We start from the raw sequence: 18,525 nt of genomic DNA on the forward strand, positions 1-18,525 counted from the left end.
GTCATGGGGCTGTCAGCCTGGGTCACTGAATGGGCTCTCGTGTGTCCTGAATGAAACTCAATGCTGATTCAGTGAACTCAGCCAAAACAGAAAGTCCCTATTCAAAGTTAAACTAGAGCTTTATTCCATGTGTAGACAAGGGAGTACCATGGAACAGTGCTCAGTCAAGAACAGAAGCATCAAGGTGAACACCAAGGTCATGGTGGGGCAGTGAAAGTGGCAGTGAGCTCTTTCTGGAGGATTCCCAACAATCAATAGTCTGAGTACCTGAGGATCTGAACCCAGATTGCTCTGAAGTTGAGGAATGGCAGGGAATTTAGATTTTTTCTTCCAATGGACGTTGTAGGGACCATTAGAGAGAAAGTGTGTCTTGACAAAACTGCCTGCCTCTGGTGTCTGAGATGCTTTACCTGTTGTGTAAAAGATGCTCTCAAAATATCTCTAAACTGTAGGGAAGGAAGGTGTTTGTTAGCTTATATTGATCTTTTACAGAAAAACTATTTTCAATTTAGATAGCAGCGCGCCCTCTAAGGGCCAGATCAAGAACTAAGGAGCAGTTCACAATTTTTTTTTTTTTGATCTTCTTCACCTCTTTCCTACACTTGTATGTAGGGTTGAATTTCAAAGCATTATAATTCTGTACAGAAAATTATTTACGTTTTTAGCCCCTGAAACTTATAAAGTTGGTCTTTTTAAAAGGACACAAAATTATGTATAAAAAATTGGATACAAAATAATTTTCAGAATGAGAAGTAAAACCATAACAAATTACAAATTTTAGAAAACAAATACCACAAATAACGTATATCTAGAAACTATAAAATTTTAGTGCTTGTTTCTATGACATATCATACTTTTGATTTCTATTGTTTGGGTTCCATGCTTTTCAATTGTTTCTTTATATGACAAATAGTTTATAATAGTTCCTATGTAGAGATAAGAAAGACAGTTTGGTTTTTACTCCTAGTATGGTTGATCAAAAATTTTTTTTAAATTTTATTTTTGGCTGCACCCACATCATATGGATATTCCTGGGTCAGGGATGGAATCTCCCTGCAGCTTTGACCTACACCGCATCTGCAACAGTTCCAGACCCTTAACCCACTGCACCAGGTCTGGGATTGAACCTCAGCTCTGCAGTGACCCAAACCAATGCAATTGAATTTTTAACCCACTATGCCACAGAAGAACCCCTTCCCCAATTTTTTTTAAATTCACCGTTCATTTTGGTTATGCATGAAAATTTTTAGATTATAGTCAAATTTTGGGAAATGTCCATCAAGTTACCACGTGCTTCAAGATTTCATTAGATTCCAAATTATCTTATGCGATAATCAATCCTGAATACTATGAACTGATGACACTCATTAACCAGTTAATGGAGCCTGTATCAGTTTCCTATTGCTGTATAACAAATTACCATGAACTTTGTGACTTAGGAGAATATTCATTTATCTCACAGTTTCTGTAGGTCAAAAGTCAGGGCACAGTTAAGCTGGATCTCATGAGGTTGCAACGAAGTATTCAACTAAGGTTGCAGTCTTGTCTGAGGCCTGACAGTCCTCTTTCCAATTTGTGTGGTTGTTGGCAGAAGTCATTTCCTTGCAGGTATAGCTAATCAATTTTTTTTTTTGAGTGATAAAAATAATGTGTATATTGGGAGTTCCTGTTGTAGCTCAGTGGTAACGAAACCGACTAGTATCCATGAGGACACGGATTAGATCCCTGATCCCTCTCAGTGGGTTAAGGGTCCGGCATTGCTGTGAGCTTGGGTGTAGGTTGCAAACGCCACTCAGATCTGGCATTGCTGTGGCTGTGGTGTAGGCCAGGAGCTGTAGCTCTGATTTGACCCCAAGCCCAAGATCGTCCATATGCCACAAGTTGGCCCTGGAAAAAAAAATAAAAGTATATGTTTGAATGTGTGAGAGTTTAAAAATAATCCAAATATCAACTTAAAAGTACCCTTCCATGAACATAAACAATCAAATTTGGTTGTAGCTATTTAGAAATATTACTTTTGGAAAACTGTGTTAGAACCCTAGTTCTACCATAACAAATGATCACAAGATGATGGCTTAAAGTAACAAAGTTGGTTCCCCCGAATCTGAAGGACAGAGATCTGAAATTGAGGTGTTAGCAGGAAACATGCTCCCTCTGAATGTTCTAGGGCAGGATCCCTCCTTGCCTCTTCCAGCTTCTGTGGCTCTGATTGGGATGGAGTAAGCACAGGTAGTTGTAGAAGTCCCAGTAAAGGGACCATAGATAAAGAGGGAAACTTAGGGGACTTTGGGAGATCACTTGTAAGTTAATAAATTGCTCAAGAAAGCCATCAGCACAAGGAAGGCTTGTTTGACTAGTGAAGGGAGGAGAATTGCCTCAGGTCATTGGGTGGGGGATGGGATGAGGCCTGCATTCAGATTCAGACCAAGGACAGGAGTTTGAGGACCACCCTTCTGCTGATTTGAATACTGGATCCCAAGGAGGAGCTACTCCCAGAAAGGAAGAGGTGGTCTTTTCCAACCCCCACTCCCCCTTGGATGATAAAACTGTGGCCCACCGTATCCTTGGGGCAGAGACTCCTTGCCTGCTCACAAGCGTCCTATCTTAATAAATCTATTTCTTGCCTATCACTTTGTCTCTCGCTGAATTCCTCCTGCGTGGAGGCATGAAGAACCTGAACCTCAGTGAGTCCAGATGCTGGGTGAGTGATTCTAATTTAAAACCATGGGTTCAAGTCGCAATCTGGCTTTAGGCTAGGTTCGAGTCCTGGCACGTGGGTTCAAGTCCCAATCTGTGTTCTGGATAGGTTCAGGACATTAGTGCTGTCAATTTCAGCTCGAGGTGTTCCTTGGCCTCTGACTGCATAACTCCAATCCAATCCCCACCTCCATCAAGAAGTCCTCACTAGGCCTTCTCACCTGTGTGTCTCTTATAAGGACACTTGTCACTGCATTTAGGCTCCACCTGGATAATCCAGGATGATCTTATCTTGAATATCCTTAACTTAATTACACTTGCAAATTCTTTTTGTCCCAATAAAGTCCTATTCACAGTCCATGGATTAAGATGAGACATAAATTTTCAGGTCCCACCCTCCAATCCACTATAGGAACTTTAATGTCTTTGAAGTGTTGCCATGTGAAGTATATATGTTAGGAATCTCAATACTTCTTTTAGAGTCAAAAGTGAATCTGGGAGTTCCCATTGTGGCTCAGTGGTGATGAACCTCACAAGTATCCGTTAGGACGCAGGTTCAATCCCTGGCCTTTCTCAGAGGGTTAAGGATCTGGTGTTGCCACAAGCTGTGGTGTAGATAGCACATCCAGCTCAGTTCTGACATTGCTGTGCCTGTGCGTAGGCTGGAAGCTGTAGCTCAGATTAGACCTCTAGCCTGGGAACCTCTGTATTCTCGGGTGCCTCTCTAAAGAGATGAAAAAAAAAAAAAAAAAAAGAACCTGAATCTGAATCACTGCTTAATATGGGAATAGCAGGTTTAGGATGTGCTGGAAAATGAAAATCCTATGAATTAACATGAAGTTCTTTGAAATACACACTATTCAGATAACTTTTTTTTTTTTTTTTTTTTTCCTTTTTGCAATTGTCAGATAACTTTTGCTTCTCTGGCATGTTGGATTTGGACATCAGAATTGTAGCTAAGTAGGGCCCTGTGGAACTCCTATGCAAAAAAGCCTTTCTGTGTCCCCCATTTCTTTTTAGGAAATAGGTCTCATTCAGCCTCCTTGACCTTACTCAAGTTCCCAAGGACATGTTCAAACAGTTGCAGGGAGGGGATGCAAAGACCAAGGAGAAGCAGTCAAGAGATAATAGTGCACTCTTGGAGTAGGGTCCTGGTTCCTCCTCAAGGAATATAGATAATAATATCTTTGAGTTGTTCCCCAGAACTAAAACCCCCAACAAATGGAAGATGTTAATGAAGCATTCTTCATTCCATGCAGAAGGATCACCAGCTTTGAAAAACAGTGAAAGCTTGCGTCCATCCTAATCCTTACCTGTGGCCCTATTTTTCACTCCCAAATTATAAAACCACCACCCAATCTCTCCCAAGGGGATCACAGTCTTTAAGGCATTAGCCTGCTGTGGATTCTTTGGTGTGGCAAAGCAGTAATGCTGTTTTTTTCTCCTTCACCCAAAACTCTGTCTCCACATTTCTATTTGGCACCGTTGGACAGAGGCCAAGTTTCAGCAACAGAATGGAGAGGAAACTAGAATGGCAATCCTCCATAGTGAAGTCTCCATCCCCGTCTCAAAAGAGCAAGGAGTCTGGAGGAGGAGCACCTGGGGGTGATCTTCATGCAGATCAGGAGCCCTTCTGCACTTTCCATAGAGGGATAAAAACCAGGACAGAGAACTTGCCTTTTCCCAGCTCACCCCATTGGTCTCTGTTGTAATCTATCTCTGAGTCTTGCGGTGTGAAGTAGAATTTGGCTAAATGAAAAGAAAGGGACCTGGCCCTGCCTGGATTTACAGACTAAAAGGAATCTCTGCATTCCTAGAAGGAAACTATTGGACTGAATATCAATATAAGATGGCTCTCAGTGGCTATTATTTCTGTTAGAACAATCATAAGAGTGGTCCTGATCCAAGAACATTTATAATAAAATGTACAAGTATTATCCTGTGAGATTTCAGGCAAGAAATAAATAATGCACCTGAACTGGGCCATGAAGTGTGGTGGTTTGCACACACGGGCCAGAAAAGAATGTTCAGACTTGTATTGGGAGGAAAAGAAGGAAGAGTTTGGAGTTCCCGTAGTGGCGCAGTGGTTAACGAATCCGACTAGGAACCTTGAGGTTGCGGGTTCGGTCCCTGCCCTTGCTCAGTGGGTTAACGATCCGGCGTTGCCGTGAGCTGTGGTGTAGGTTGCAGACATGGCTCGGATCCTGCGTTGCTGTGCCTCTGGCATAGGCTGGTGGCTACAGCTCCGATGAGACCCCTAGCCTGGGAACCTCCATATGCCGTGGGAGCGGCCCAAGAAATGCCAAAAAAAAAAAAAGACAAAAAAAAAAAAAAGAAGGAAGAGTTTATTGAGCAAGGTGGTGAGGAAGTAGATTTTATTGAGGTAAGAGACACTTCATGCACAGCAGGATGACTTCTTGATAATCAAAGAAGGCGGGCAAGGAGTACAGGATCCTGACTGTTTTTATAACCCAGGGAGAAGAGAGGTCTCATGATAACCCTGCTGACCTGCTGATTGTTTGGGGAAAGAGAGATCTTATGATACACTTGCTGGTTGGTTGGACTTGTATGGGTCCTCCATAGAGGCCTGAGGAGTGGATCACATACCTTTCCTAGTAGGGGGCAGGAAGGAGTAGGACTGGTTGCTCAAGGTAGGGGAAGGGCATTACAATGAGATGGGTGGGGCAGTGATAAGGTTGTGATAATTCTTGTCTTGCCTAGAGGCTTTGAATTCAGTGTCCATGAAGGGACCTTAAAGTCCCACTTAAAGAATGAGTACAATTGTGTGCATTTTACCCAAGTACATGGGAAAAATTCATTCTGCCTAAAGAGAACAGCCTCTGTAAAGGCCCAGATTTGGGAAAGAGCTTAATATGTACACAAGTGGTTAGAATTTCATAGTAGCCGATGTACCCCTGGAATATGTGGTAGAAAAGAGTGAATAACGAAAGTTAAAAAAACTTAGGGGAAATGTGTAAATTGCCTTGTATTTTTTAACATAGAATTTGATCTTTGCAACTTCTAACATTTTTTCATTACCCAAGATGAGCAGGAAGTGATCTGATCACATATATGTTTTATAATAACTCTCTCATGTCCTGTTGCCTTTTTCTTTTTATTTATTTATTTATTTTTAATTTTCCCCCTGTTCAGCAAGGGGATCAAGTTATACTTACGTGTATACATTACAATTACATTTTTTTCCCCACCCTTTGTTCTATTGCAACATGAGTATCTAGACATAGTTCTCAATGCTACTCAGCAGGATCTCCTTGTAAATCTATTCTAAGTTGTATCTGATAAGCCCAAGCTCCCTATCCCTCCCACTCCCTCCCCCTCCCATCCGGCAGCCACAAGTCTCTTCTCCAAGTCCATGATTTTCTTTTCTGAGGAGATGTTCATTTGTGCTGGATATTAGATTCCAGTTATAGGTGATATCCTATGGTATTTGTCTTTGTCTTTCTGGCTCATTTCACTCAGGATGAGATTCTCTAGTTCCATCCATGTTGCTGCAAATGGCATTATGTCATCCTAGACAAAGTTCTTAATGCTATTTAGCAGGATCTCCTGGTACATCTATTCTAAGTTGTGTCTGATAAGTCCAAGCTCCCGATCCCTCCCACTCCCTCCTCCTCTCATCAGGCAGCCACAAGTCTATTTTCCAAGTCCATGATTTTCTTTTCTGAGGAGATGTTCATTTGTGCTGGATATTAGATTCCAGTTATAAGTGATATCATATGGTACTTGTCTTTGTCTTTCTGGCTCATTTCACTCAGTATCAGAGTCTCTAGTTCCATTCATGTTGCTTCAAATGGCATTATGTCATTCTTTTTTATGGCTGAGTAGTATTCCATTGTGTATATATACCACCTCTTCCGAATCCAATCATCTGTCGATGGACATTTGGGTTGTTTCCATGTCCTGGCTATTGTGAATAGTGCTGCAATGAACATGCGGGTGCATGTGTCTCTTTTAAGTAGAGTTTTGTCTGGATAGATGCCCAAGAGTGGGATTGCAGGGTCATATGGAAGTTCTATGTATAGATTTCTAAGGTATCTCCAAACTGTTCTCCATAGTGGCTGTACCAGTTTGTATTCCCACCAACAGTGCAGGAGGGTTCCCTTTTCTCCACAGCCCCTCTAGCACTTATTATTTGTGGACTTATGAATGATGGCCATTCTGACTGGTGTGAGGTGGTATCTCATGGTAGTTTTGATTTGCATTTCTCTTATAATCAGCGATGTGGAGCATTTTTTCATGTGTTTGTTGGCCATCTGTATATCTTCCTTGGAGAAATGTCTATTCAGGTCTTTTGCCCATTTTTCCATTGGTTGATTGGCTTTTTTGCTGTTGGGCTGTATAAGTTGTTTATATATTCTAGAGATTAAGCCCTTGTCTGTTGTATCATTTGAAACTATTTTCTCCCATTCTGAAAGTTGTCTTTTTGTTTTCTTTTTTTTTTTTTTGTCTTTTTGCTATTTCTTTGGGCCGCTCCCACGGCATATGGAGGTTCCCAGGCTAGGGGTCGAATCAGAGCTGTAGCCACTGGCCTACGCCAGAGCCACAGCAACGCGGGATCCGAGCCGCGTCTGCAACCTACACCACAGCTCACGGCAACGCCGGATCGTTAACCCACTGAGCAAGGGCAGGGACCGAACCCGCAACCTCATGGTTCCTAGTCGGATTCATTAACCACTGCGCCACGACGGGAACTCCTCTTTTTGTTTTCTTTTTGATTTCCTTTGCTGTGCAAAAGCTTATCAGTTTGATGAGGTCCCATGGGTTTATTTTTGCTCTAACTTCTACTGCTTTGGGAGACTGACCTGAGAAAATATTCATGATGTTGATGTCAGAGAGTGTTTTGCCTATGTCTGTTGCCTTTTTCTAAGTAGCCAGTATCTTTCTGTTGGGCACTAGGCTCAGCACTGACGTTCATCACCTCATTCACTTCTCATGAGAGCCCTGTCTGGGAGAAAATATCAATATCCACATTGCAGATATGGAAAAAAACTGAAGCCTAAAAACTATTAAGTTGTTTTTCCAAAGTCACACTCAACAAATGAGTGGTAGATCTAGAAATACAACCTAAGTCTTCAATCTTGAGAACTCCGCTTCACTTTCTCCTTAAAGGAGGATGGACCCAACAGTGAAGGGTTCCAATAAGAATTGAGTGAGAACAGGAGTTCTTGTCGTGGCTCAGTGGAAACAAAACTGACTAGTATCCATGAGGATGCAGTTCGATCCCTGGCCTTGCTCAGTGGGTTAAGGACCCAGCATTGCCATGAGCTGTGGTGTAGGCTGCGGGCGAGGCTTGGATCCTGAGTTGCTGTGGCTGTGGCATAGGCCAGCAGCTATAGCTCCTATTCTACCCCTAGCCTGGGAACATCCATATGCTGTGGGTGCTGCCCGAAAGAAAGAAAGAAAGAAAGAGAAAGAAAGAAAGAGAAATGAGTGAGAACGCACATGCAAATCACCTATTACAACACTTTCTCTAGCTTAGGCTCACAACCAACTACAGGCCATGTACAGCATCTTGGGGAGATGGGAGACACTGTTCATAATTTCAGAGTTTTTCCAAAAGATAAATCTCTGTACTTTCCTGAGGCATCTTTGGCAGTTTACATTCACAGGTTTCATGTATTATCTTAAGAACTATCTATCATTTTTTTCCTATGGTTAAGGAAATCGGTCCATTAAGGTGTTATATTGAGAGATTAGATGGAATATAAATATGGAAAGAGTATACCAAGCAGTGTTTGCTACAACTGCTTATTTGTTTCCTCTGTTATTGAGTCTTGCTCCCACGTCTCAGGATATTTCTACACTACATTAAAGGACAGAGCAGTAGATACAATTTCACTTACCAGAGAAAAAACTCCCAATTTGTGCAATAATTCCAAGCTTTTTTCCCAAGATAGTCTATCACTCTCCTGCCCAGATCATCCCATGCATTGTATTTTTTTTCAGTCTTTTATTTTAACATCTAGCAAGTAGAAGATTAAAAACCATTCAGTTCTGCTGATTCTTCCCATTTATTCAATGGGCAGATGATTCACTGTGGTCAGTAAAGGTAGCTCCTACCTTGTCTAAGTTTCACCACCTCTTAACCAGTGAACACTAGAGGGAAAACTGGGAGGTCAGTGTAAGCATCACAAAATATTTTAGCAGGACACCAGGTGGCAGTGCCTCAGCTTTCATTCTTGCTGCAGGCAAAGTGCTAGAACCTGAATATCAAGGTAGGAAAGTAGATTTAGATAAAGGATTCACAAAGGAATAACACTGAGGAGAGACATGAAGGAATTCAGAGGTTTACCATGTAGACATTTGGGGGACAGCATTACAAAGAGGGGGCACAGGTCTCGATATGGAACATGCTTGGAGAGCTTAAGGAATAATACTTCCTCTTTTTCAGTGTAGCTTCTTATTCTCCCCAGCACGTTTTTACCTAAGAAACTAACTAAAGCATTCAGCACTGTTAACTGGTTAGTGGATGATTATCTCATCTCCTGACCCTGGGGCCATCTGTACCTAGGATTGGCATCTTCTTTTCTAGGTCCCTTTAGGTTCCAGTTTAAACCAGTAATGTCAGCACCACTGAGACATCCAGCCACCCTGTTCTGGGGCCAAGTGCTTCTCCAAATCCAAGTCATTCACTTTGGGAGACCTCTAATGTGTTACACTTTGGCTGACAATAAAAGTTCGAGGTGCTTTCATAGTTAGGAGAGTTACGTTTCATTTCTCAAAGGTTAAAAAAAAAAAGGGAAGAATAAAACCTGCCTTAGAGGGTTTGTGATATTTAAATTAGATAATGAATCTGAAGTGCATACAACAGTGCCTGATGTACAGTAAGCTCAATAAATATCAACTTTCTATTTTCTAGTAACAATGTTTTTTCCTGCGATGTCCAGGTCTGTGATCTATTACTGCTTTTTCTTTTCTCTATATCAGTTCAATGCTGAAAGCTTCTAGAAAATTTACTTAATCACTTATTTTCCTGGAGACAGTCACTATTTCCCCCAATCCTCTTGATGTCCTATTCTCCTAGTACATAGATACACTTAGGGTGCTGCAGGACACAGATGGAATGCTCAGATGAGGATTTATTTTCATTTTCCTAATGAATAATAGCTTTCTTTGAACATTTATTAGCTATTGAATATCATATTTTTCAAGAGAATCTTCAAGTTTTTTTTCCCTACATTTGAGTCCTTTTCAGCAGTATGCATTGCAAATATAGTTTACCTATCTGGGCATTGACTTTCCATCCTCTTAGCAGAAATTTATATCAAGAACAATTTTAAAATATACTTTCATGTTCTTAAGAATCTAGCTTGAAAGTATGGCCTTAGCATTTCTAACACTCTAAAAATGCTTTCCCTGGTAACTTCTATTGCTTGCTTTGGAGAAGTCCATATCAATCCTACTGATGTTCCCCAGAATACCATATAGAAATTTTCCTAGCCTAGGTACAATTATTTCTAATTAAATGGGACTTTGGTTTTGCCTTCAATGCCTTAGAAATTTCTGCCAAAACCACAGTAGTGTACTTGCAGAGTTCCTTATTCAACTTTATGGAATTTCCCATAACATTATTCTTTTTTTAAAAACATTTTTATATGATTTTTATTTTTACTGTACAGCAAAGTGACCTAGTCACACACATATATACATCCTTTTTCTGACATTATCCTCCATCGTGCTCCATCACAAGTGACTAGATATATTTCCCAGTGCTATACCGAAGGATGTCATTGCCCGTCCACTACAAATGCAATAGTTTGCATCTATTAACCCCAGATTCCCCATCCATCCCACTCCCCCTACCTCCTCCTTGGCAACCACAAGTCTGTTTCCAAGTTCATGAGTGTCTTTCCTGTGGAAAGCCTCATTTTGCCATACATTAGATTCCAGATATGTGATATCATATGGTATTTGACTTTCTCTTTCTGACTTACTTCACTTAGTATGAGAGTCTCTAGTTCCATCCATGTAGCTGCAAATTGCATTATTTTGTTCCTTTCTATGGCTGAGTAGTATTCCATTGTGTATATATACCACGTCTTAATCCATTCATCTGTCAATGGACATTTAGGTTGTTTCCATGTCTTGGCTATTGCGAATAGTGCCGCAATGAACATACAGGTGCATGTATCTTTTTCGAGGAAAGTTTTGTTGGATATATGCCCAAGAGTGGTATTGCATTATTCTTATATAAGCAGCTTGTTTTACAGCAAGTCAAGTACAGCAGTGCGTAGAGGTGCTTGATATGAGCAAAGAGGGTATGGAATGAGTAATGGAAGAGGAAGTTATAAACACCAGCTGCAATAATGTGGTCACTTGCAAAACCAGGAACTATAATAGTTATGAATATTAATTTTTCATTTCCATATAGATATATTTATATACATAAGTATCCATAAATACATCCATGTCAGAATCATTTATAATTCTCTCCCACTTGCCTGCAGATAGTAACCTAAGATGTGCTAATATAAGTTAGTCTTAAATCTTGTTACATCACAATATTTAAGACAGAAGATTTTGGAGAGCGTGTGACTCATGTAGAAGAAAAACATCACCCCAAAATGGATAAATCAACTTGCTTTACTCTTTGCAGGAGAGGGTTAGCTTGTTTTGGGTTGAATGAGGAATAATTGTTATCACATTAGCAGGAAGCACAGTTTTGCCGTTGTCTTTATTTGTGTTGTTAAAAGAGGTACAGATGGATACATAGTTAACAAGGAGGCAAGTAAACTAGTTAACAAGAAACTGTAATAGCTTTATATTGTTTCAACTTAACTATGTGGGAATATATTTCTCAGAATTTGCTTCTCTGAATTATTCTAACTTAGAGTTGTCCATGAAAGAAATTTGTGCAAGATTTTGAAGGTGGTTATAATGAAGCTGCCATACTTTTTATGTTCTGCTGCTCTGTGCAGGGCTGCATGGACTGTAGCAGCTCATACATGTGGCTGCTGATCAGCTAGCTCATCCTACTGATGAGTCAACTACTCCACTTCCCAGCAGATCTCTCCCTTATCTTCTATCTTGGACCAAGTATGCGTGTAGCGTGATGGCAAATGCCACTGACTTCCCCCAAAGATCACCCACTACTGTATGACTGAAGGAGTTGAGAGACAGACAAGTTTTAGCATGTCTTTGCGAGTTTCAATTGTCTTCATGGTTCTAGTATGTCCTGATGAGTCACAGTTTGTCCATGTTTTTGTTCACATCCAATTTTCCTCTACAAATGTTACCCCAGCTGGCTGATAGTAAATTTAGGCTTACTACCAGATAGAAAGAGAGCAGCTTTGCATAGGCTCCTACACCAGATCTAGCATTTACATGAGTTCTGTTCCTCATGGTGTCTCTTATTCTATATCACATGTGGTTCTGCTTCTCTAATTGTACCCTAAGGGACACAAAGTCTCTGAAGAAAGACCTAAGGAAATTATTTTCATGACAATTCTAGATAACTAGTCCAGGTTGGTGATGTGAGCATCTGTAGGTGAAAATGCCACTTTAAATGGTTTCGGGGCAAACTTTCAATTTTAGACACCTTTACATGTATTCTGTATGATAGTTTTAAAATAAAAAATTCAAGAAGAGATTGCAATAGTGGAAAGTTACCCTGAACACCTATTTCAAAATGAGATAGAAAGAGATTTTACTTAGAATTAAATGTTTGATCCAAACCACAGATGAAGCAACCACAACATGACTATTTCTTGTTTGGGGTCTGCAGGTGTGGAGTTCAGCTTGAGTCCTATAGCAGAGGGGCTCTCTATTATTGAGCTCTGGGGTTTTTGTTCAGCCTCTCCTATTGCTTCAGGCACTGTGAGCTCCCAGAGAGCACAGAAGTACATTGCAGAATCATTCAGCTGTAAGGCTGAAATGGTGAGACTACTGGATTTTTGTGCTTTCTGGAAGTTTATGGAGTAGTGGCCATCCTTTGTATTTTGTCTAGAAGAATCCCAAAGATTAAGGTAAATCATCTCTCCACTGGGAGGCTGTTTATACCAAAAAAGGTAGTAAGCGCTCTGAGATGTTTCACACTGACAGTTTAAGGTGACTGACTCCCCAACTTGACTGGGTACAACTGGCTGGTCTTGAATAACTTTCTGGGTCACACTGGATCCTACAGGAAAAATCAGAAAACAGAGATCAGTAGCGAATAAAATAATGGAGGAATTAGACTACCTTGGGACCCAAAGACAAGCCCAGTTGAAATCATAATATGCCTGCTTTCCTGCCATCCCCCTTCCTCCCCAAGTCCACGTGAAGCACCCGGGCCTGTGTGCAGTCCTTTCCCCCTGAACCTTCCCACCATGTGTGGGACCATCCCTACCAGAGAAGACGGAGGCCAGGAAGAGCCAGAGCAGGCTGGAGAGCGGCATGTGGCACGGATTCCCCTGCACAAGTGTGTTTTGTTGTGCCTCAGGCTGAGCGTTCAGTGTCTTGGAGTGTCTGGCAGCTCATATACATAGTCCCTGGGTTCCTGTGTGACTCCCCCAGACAGGAAGCAGGGCCTGTTATGTTCATAGACCACATGGCATATGCACAGATGAGAAAAAGCCTGGCTTCCCACAAACCTTTACTTTGTCTACTTGTCTTTCCCAGGTCGTTATGTTAGGCAGGTCCTAAAAAAGGAAGTGGAAAAAGCAACTAGTATTAATCATTTGAGCCAAGGGGAGCTGAAGACTAAACAAGATGGCATACATTGGTAAATATTCCACAGAAAAATTTTACTAATTTATTGAAAAAGAATTAACTACAGGCTATGGACCCTTCTTGTAATCTACTTATTCACCATTCATTTAACCCATACTTACCTTTCTCCATTTAGCATCTAATGACTCTTATTGGTGGTAATTTATTTAAAATTAAAGTGTAGTTGATGTATAATGTTTCTTCAATTTCTGTTGTACAGCAAAGTGACCCTTTATTAAAACTCACAGATGTTCAACTTTCTTGGTGAAAGGCAATCTTATCCAAAATAATTAATGTATCTCCTTTTTTTTCTAGGGCTGTACTAAGGTTTGTCAATAAAGTTATCTTATTTAAAAAAATCAGTCCTTCTGACTTTCAGAATCTATTTAGTTGTTTGTGTTTTTATGAAATTATTACAGGAATAAAATATGATTCTTACGAAATGTGACATTGAGTTTTATTTACTGGCCTTTGAAGAGGATCAGGATATTCAGTCCAGTTTCCCCCACAAGTGGAATTGTATTTATTAAATCATGTGTCTTAGAATTGTCCTTATGTCAAATTTTTCGATCACATTGGTCCAAAGTGTTCAGTATCATTTGTTAGTGGTCCGTTATTTTTCGCTTTGAAATAAAAGTCAAAATGGGTATGCCAGTGCTACAGTGCAGTCCTGCAAAACATGATATCTAAAGGCCACAAACGCTGAGTGCATGTCCAAACCACGGACATTTGTAAATGAAGTTTTGTAAACGGATACACCATCACGTGGGCTGTAGCTTTCAATCTTCCATTTGGATTCACAGTTTTCATGGATGAATTAATATAAAAGAACCAAGGCAAATAGACCACTGGACAAGAACTTCAGACCAGGTCTCTAAAATAGCCAGTCCTTTGATTTTAAGGTCAAAAGAACTCATTAATTAATGAGTGATGTAAGGAGGAGAGTTGATATACAGTTGAGATATCACCTCCTCTGTCCAAATTCACCTCTGAGAGCTGACAGGCAGCCTGGCTTGCAATTATTGGTAGTTAAGCAGAGGAAACCATGAAAGCTCACAGCAGCCTGGAGAGCAGCATGATGGCAGGATTTTGACCTTGCCGAAATGGCCCTGCTCTGTGCTCCTGACGAGTAGGGTGCAATGTCCCTTAGCTGCGTTATAGCAGCTGCCTCTAAAATGCAATTTCTGGCTGCTTCAAGCCTGTATGTGTTAGGAACACAGGTTGGGAGGTTTGGCCTGTCTTAAACAGTGTTCTTTTCATTGTGATGTAATGATAAATGACTACGTCTGGTAAAGGACAAGGCAGAGCTTAATATTGAAGGACCTGTGAGAAGGCGTTTCATTACTTAAAATTTCCAAATTAAGTAAATTAATCTGTGATAAAATCTGCATGGTTTATCTGGAACAAAGTCATGAATCATGCTCTGTTTGCAAATATTCATTCATGTTCTGATTGTTTTCTTGCCACCAATTTTGATTTTATGGTGCAATATGTTCTCAGATCCTTGGCTTCACTGCAAAAGCCAAACAAGAAGCTCTTACCTGTCTTCCCTCTTAGTTACCCACCAGCCCATGGGAACTGGTAACTTCGCAACAGCAAATATCGCTCAGACAAATGCTAACAAAATAGCTTCTGACTTTTGTAATCTCTCCAGTTGTGTACTGCAACACCAAATGGTAATGGCAGTGAAATCATATTCATTTATGATGTAACTCTACTCTTAACTCATTAGCAGTTGTAGGAAGCAAGAATCCATGGGTCCTTTCACCAGATATTTGGCTATGTTGTTGTCATGAGTGCATGTGAAATTCTACAGTTCTTATTTATTTAGCTTTTTAGGGCCACTTTATGTGGCATATGGAATTTCCCAGGCTAGTGGAGAAATTGGAACTATAGCTGCAGACCTACACCACAGTCACAGTGACAGCCAGAACCAAACCGTGTCTGCGACTTACATCAGAGCTCACAGCAATGCCAGATCCTTAACCCACTGAGCAAGGCCAGGGATCAAACTGGAATCTTCATGGATACTAGTCAGATTCATTACCACTGCGCCACAATGAGAACTCCAAATTCTACAATTCTTATTTTAGTTGTCATGAAGACAAACCTTTCCTAACATGTTTTTAATCAATGAAAACATTAAAAACCTTTAACAGTATACATGATTTCCAAAATAAAAATATTTCCATTTCTTAACATTGAAGGAATAAAAATTCTTTTCCAATTTATCCTTAAATTTCACTCAATGGGAGTTCCCATTGTGGCTCAGTGGTTAACAAATCCGACTAGGACCCATGAGGTTATGGGTTCGATCCCTGACCTTGCTCAGTGGGTTAAGGATCCTGTGTTGCCATGAGCTGTGGTGTAGGTCGCAGACGTGGCTTGGATCCTGCGTTGCTGTGGCTGTGGTTTAGGACAGGGCTACAGCTCCGATTAGACCCCTAGCCTGGGAACCTCCATATGCCACAGGAGCGGCCTGAGAAATGGCAAAAAAGACGAAAAAAAAAAATTCACTCAATGACATCATTTCTGTCAAATTACTAAATTTCTAGCATTTTCTTATGAGGTGTTTCAGCACTTTGTAACAAAACCCAAATAAGAGCAAATGAGTTATTATATGGTAGAATTTCCACTGACTCTTCTTGGTTACTTTATAGAAATCCCCAAACTTACATGTCATATGAGACACAGAATCACTACTGTGGTTCCTGGTCTTCCCTATTGTCCCCGCCACTTACATTCTTGATGACTGTTTTCTGAAAATGCCAACCATGAATTCCTATTTGGGCACTATGTCTTATTTTAATCTTATATATTTCATTGCAATGAAACCTATTCTACTCAGATATGCATTCTCCTCCAAATTAGCTATTAAGCTGCTCAAACTAGTAGGAAAAAAAAATAAGCAAAACAAATTTTGAGAGCCAGGAGAGTTTACGAAGTGACATGTATAAATATTTTTTTTAGTTTAAACTTTAGTCATCATGTTGCACATTTTATCTCCAGGACTTATTTATCTTATAACTGGAAGTTTGTACCTTTTGAACACCTTCACTCATTCCTACTCCCATCATAACCACCTCTGACAATCACCAATCTGTGCTCTGTATCTATGAGTTTGTGTATGTGTGTATCTCTCTGTCTGCGCTCTTGTGTTTTAGGGGCCACATATGAATGATTTTATTCAGTATTTCACTTTGTCTCTCTGATTTACCTCACTTGGCATTATGCCCTCAAAGTTCATCCATGCTGGTAAATGGCAAGATTTCTTTTCTTTTCTTTTTTTTTTTTCACCGCAGTATCTTTATCCATCTGTCGATGGGCACTAGGTGGTTTCCAAGTCTCAGCTATTGTACATGAGCTGCAATGAGCATGGGGCTACAGATATCTTTTTTAAACAGTGATTTTATTTCCTTCAGATGTATACCCAGAGGTGGAAATTCTGGATCACATAGTAGTTCTAGCTTTAAGTTTTGAGAAACCTCCATATTGGCTTCCTCCATAGAGGCTGCACCAATTCTTAGTTCCACCAACATTGCACAGCATTCCTTTTTTCTACAATTTTTTTCTTGTCTTTTTGATAATAGCCATACTGACAGATGTAAGGTGATACCTCACTTGCTTTCTACTTGCATTTCCCTGATTAGTGATGTTGCACATCTTCTAATTCACGTATTGGCCATTTGTATGTTTTCTTTGGAAAATGTTTATTCAGATCATTTGCCTATTTTTAAATCAGATTGCCTTTTCTATTGATTCTATGAGTTTTTTATATATTTTGGGTATTAACACCTTATTAGATTAAATTTTCTCCCATTCTATACATTTCCTTTTTGTTTTGTTGATGGTTTCTTTTGCTACACAGTAACTTTTTAGTTTGATGTAGTACCACTTGTTTATTTTCACCTTTTATTGCCCCTTGTTTTGGAGTCATATACAAAACATTATTGCCAAGACTGATGTCAAGAAACTTAATGCCTATGCTTTCTTCTAGGAGTTTTATTGCTTCAGGACTTATGTTCAAGTCTCTAATCCATTTTGAGTTGGTTTTTGTGTTTGGTGTAAGATAAAGATCCAATTTTATTCTTTTGCATTTGGCTTTCCATTTTTCTGAATATCATCTATAGAAGAGACTTTCCCTCCCCAAGTACATACCCCTGGGTTCTTTTTTGTGAATTAATTGACTATGTACTCATGAGTTTATTTGTGGGCTCTCTGTTCTGCTCCATTGATCTATGTGTCTGTTTTCATGCCAATATCTCTCTGTTTTGATTACTCATCTTTTTATAGTACAGTTTGAAATAACAAATTGTGATGCCCTCAGTGTTGTACTTCTTTCTCTAGGTTGCTTTGGCTATTCGTGGTTTATTGTGGCCCTATACAAATTGTAGGATTTGTTTGTTCTATTTCTGTGAAAAATGCGATGACCTTTTAAACAGGGATTTCATTGAATCTGTAGTCTTCTTTGTGTAATAAGATTTTTTTTTTTCCTTTTCTATTGCCACTCCCTCGGCACATGGAGGTTCCCAGGCTAGGGTTCTAATCGGAGCTGTAGCCGCCAGCCTACACCAGAGCCACAGCAATGCAGGATCCAAGCCGCATTTGTGACCTACACCACAGCTCATGGCAACGCCGGATCCTTAACCCACTGAGCAAGGCCAGGGATTGAACCTGCAACCTCATGGTTCCTGGTCGGATTCGTTAACCACTGAGCCACGAAGGGAACTCCTGTGTAACACGGATATTTTAACAGATTATTTTTCCAGTCCATGAGAACAAAATATCTTTCCATTTATAGTTGTCTTTTTCAGTTTCTTTAATCAATGTTTTGTATATTTCAATGGACAGGCGTTTCACTTCCTTGATTCAATTTTTCTCAGGTATTTTCTTTTTGATGCAGTTGTAAATCGGAGTGTTTTCTTTTTTTTTTTTTTTTCTTTTTGTCTTGTCTCTGAGAGAGTTAAAAGATTCTCCTAATGGAATTTTTGTTGGCATTTATATGGCCTCTTAAGAATACGCCTCTCAAAGTCATAAGTAATAAGTGTTCTCTTCTTCATTCTATAAACTCTTTGAGCTAGTCAAAACTGTGGTTGCTGTTATCCAATTTTTAATATT

General features: G+C 40.0%; 1 protein-coding gene and 1 gene segment (V, D, J or C); both read right to left on the minus strand.

Moving 5' to 3' along the window:
• Positions 1-18,525, minus strand: part of LOC102158035 (uncharacterized) — a 584,796-nt gene that overhangs the window by 461,241 nt on the left and 105,030 nt on the right.
• Positions 11,153-14,136, minus strand: LOC110255268. The segment is given in 2 exon segments: positions 11,153-12,835; positions 13,046-14,136. Coding segments are annotated over 2 exon segments (510 nt in total).

This window comes from Sus scrofa, chromosome 7 (assembly GCF_000003025.6).
Source record: "Sus scrofa isolate TJ Tabasco breed Duroc chromosome 7, Sscrofa11.1, whole genome shotgun sequence".
Lineage (NCBI taxonomy): Eukaryota > Metazoa > Chordata > Mammalia > Artiodactyla > Suidae > Sus > Sus scrofa.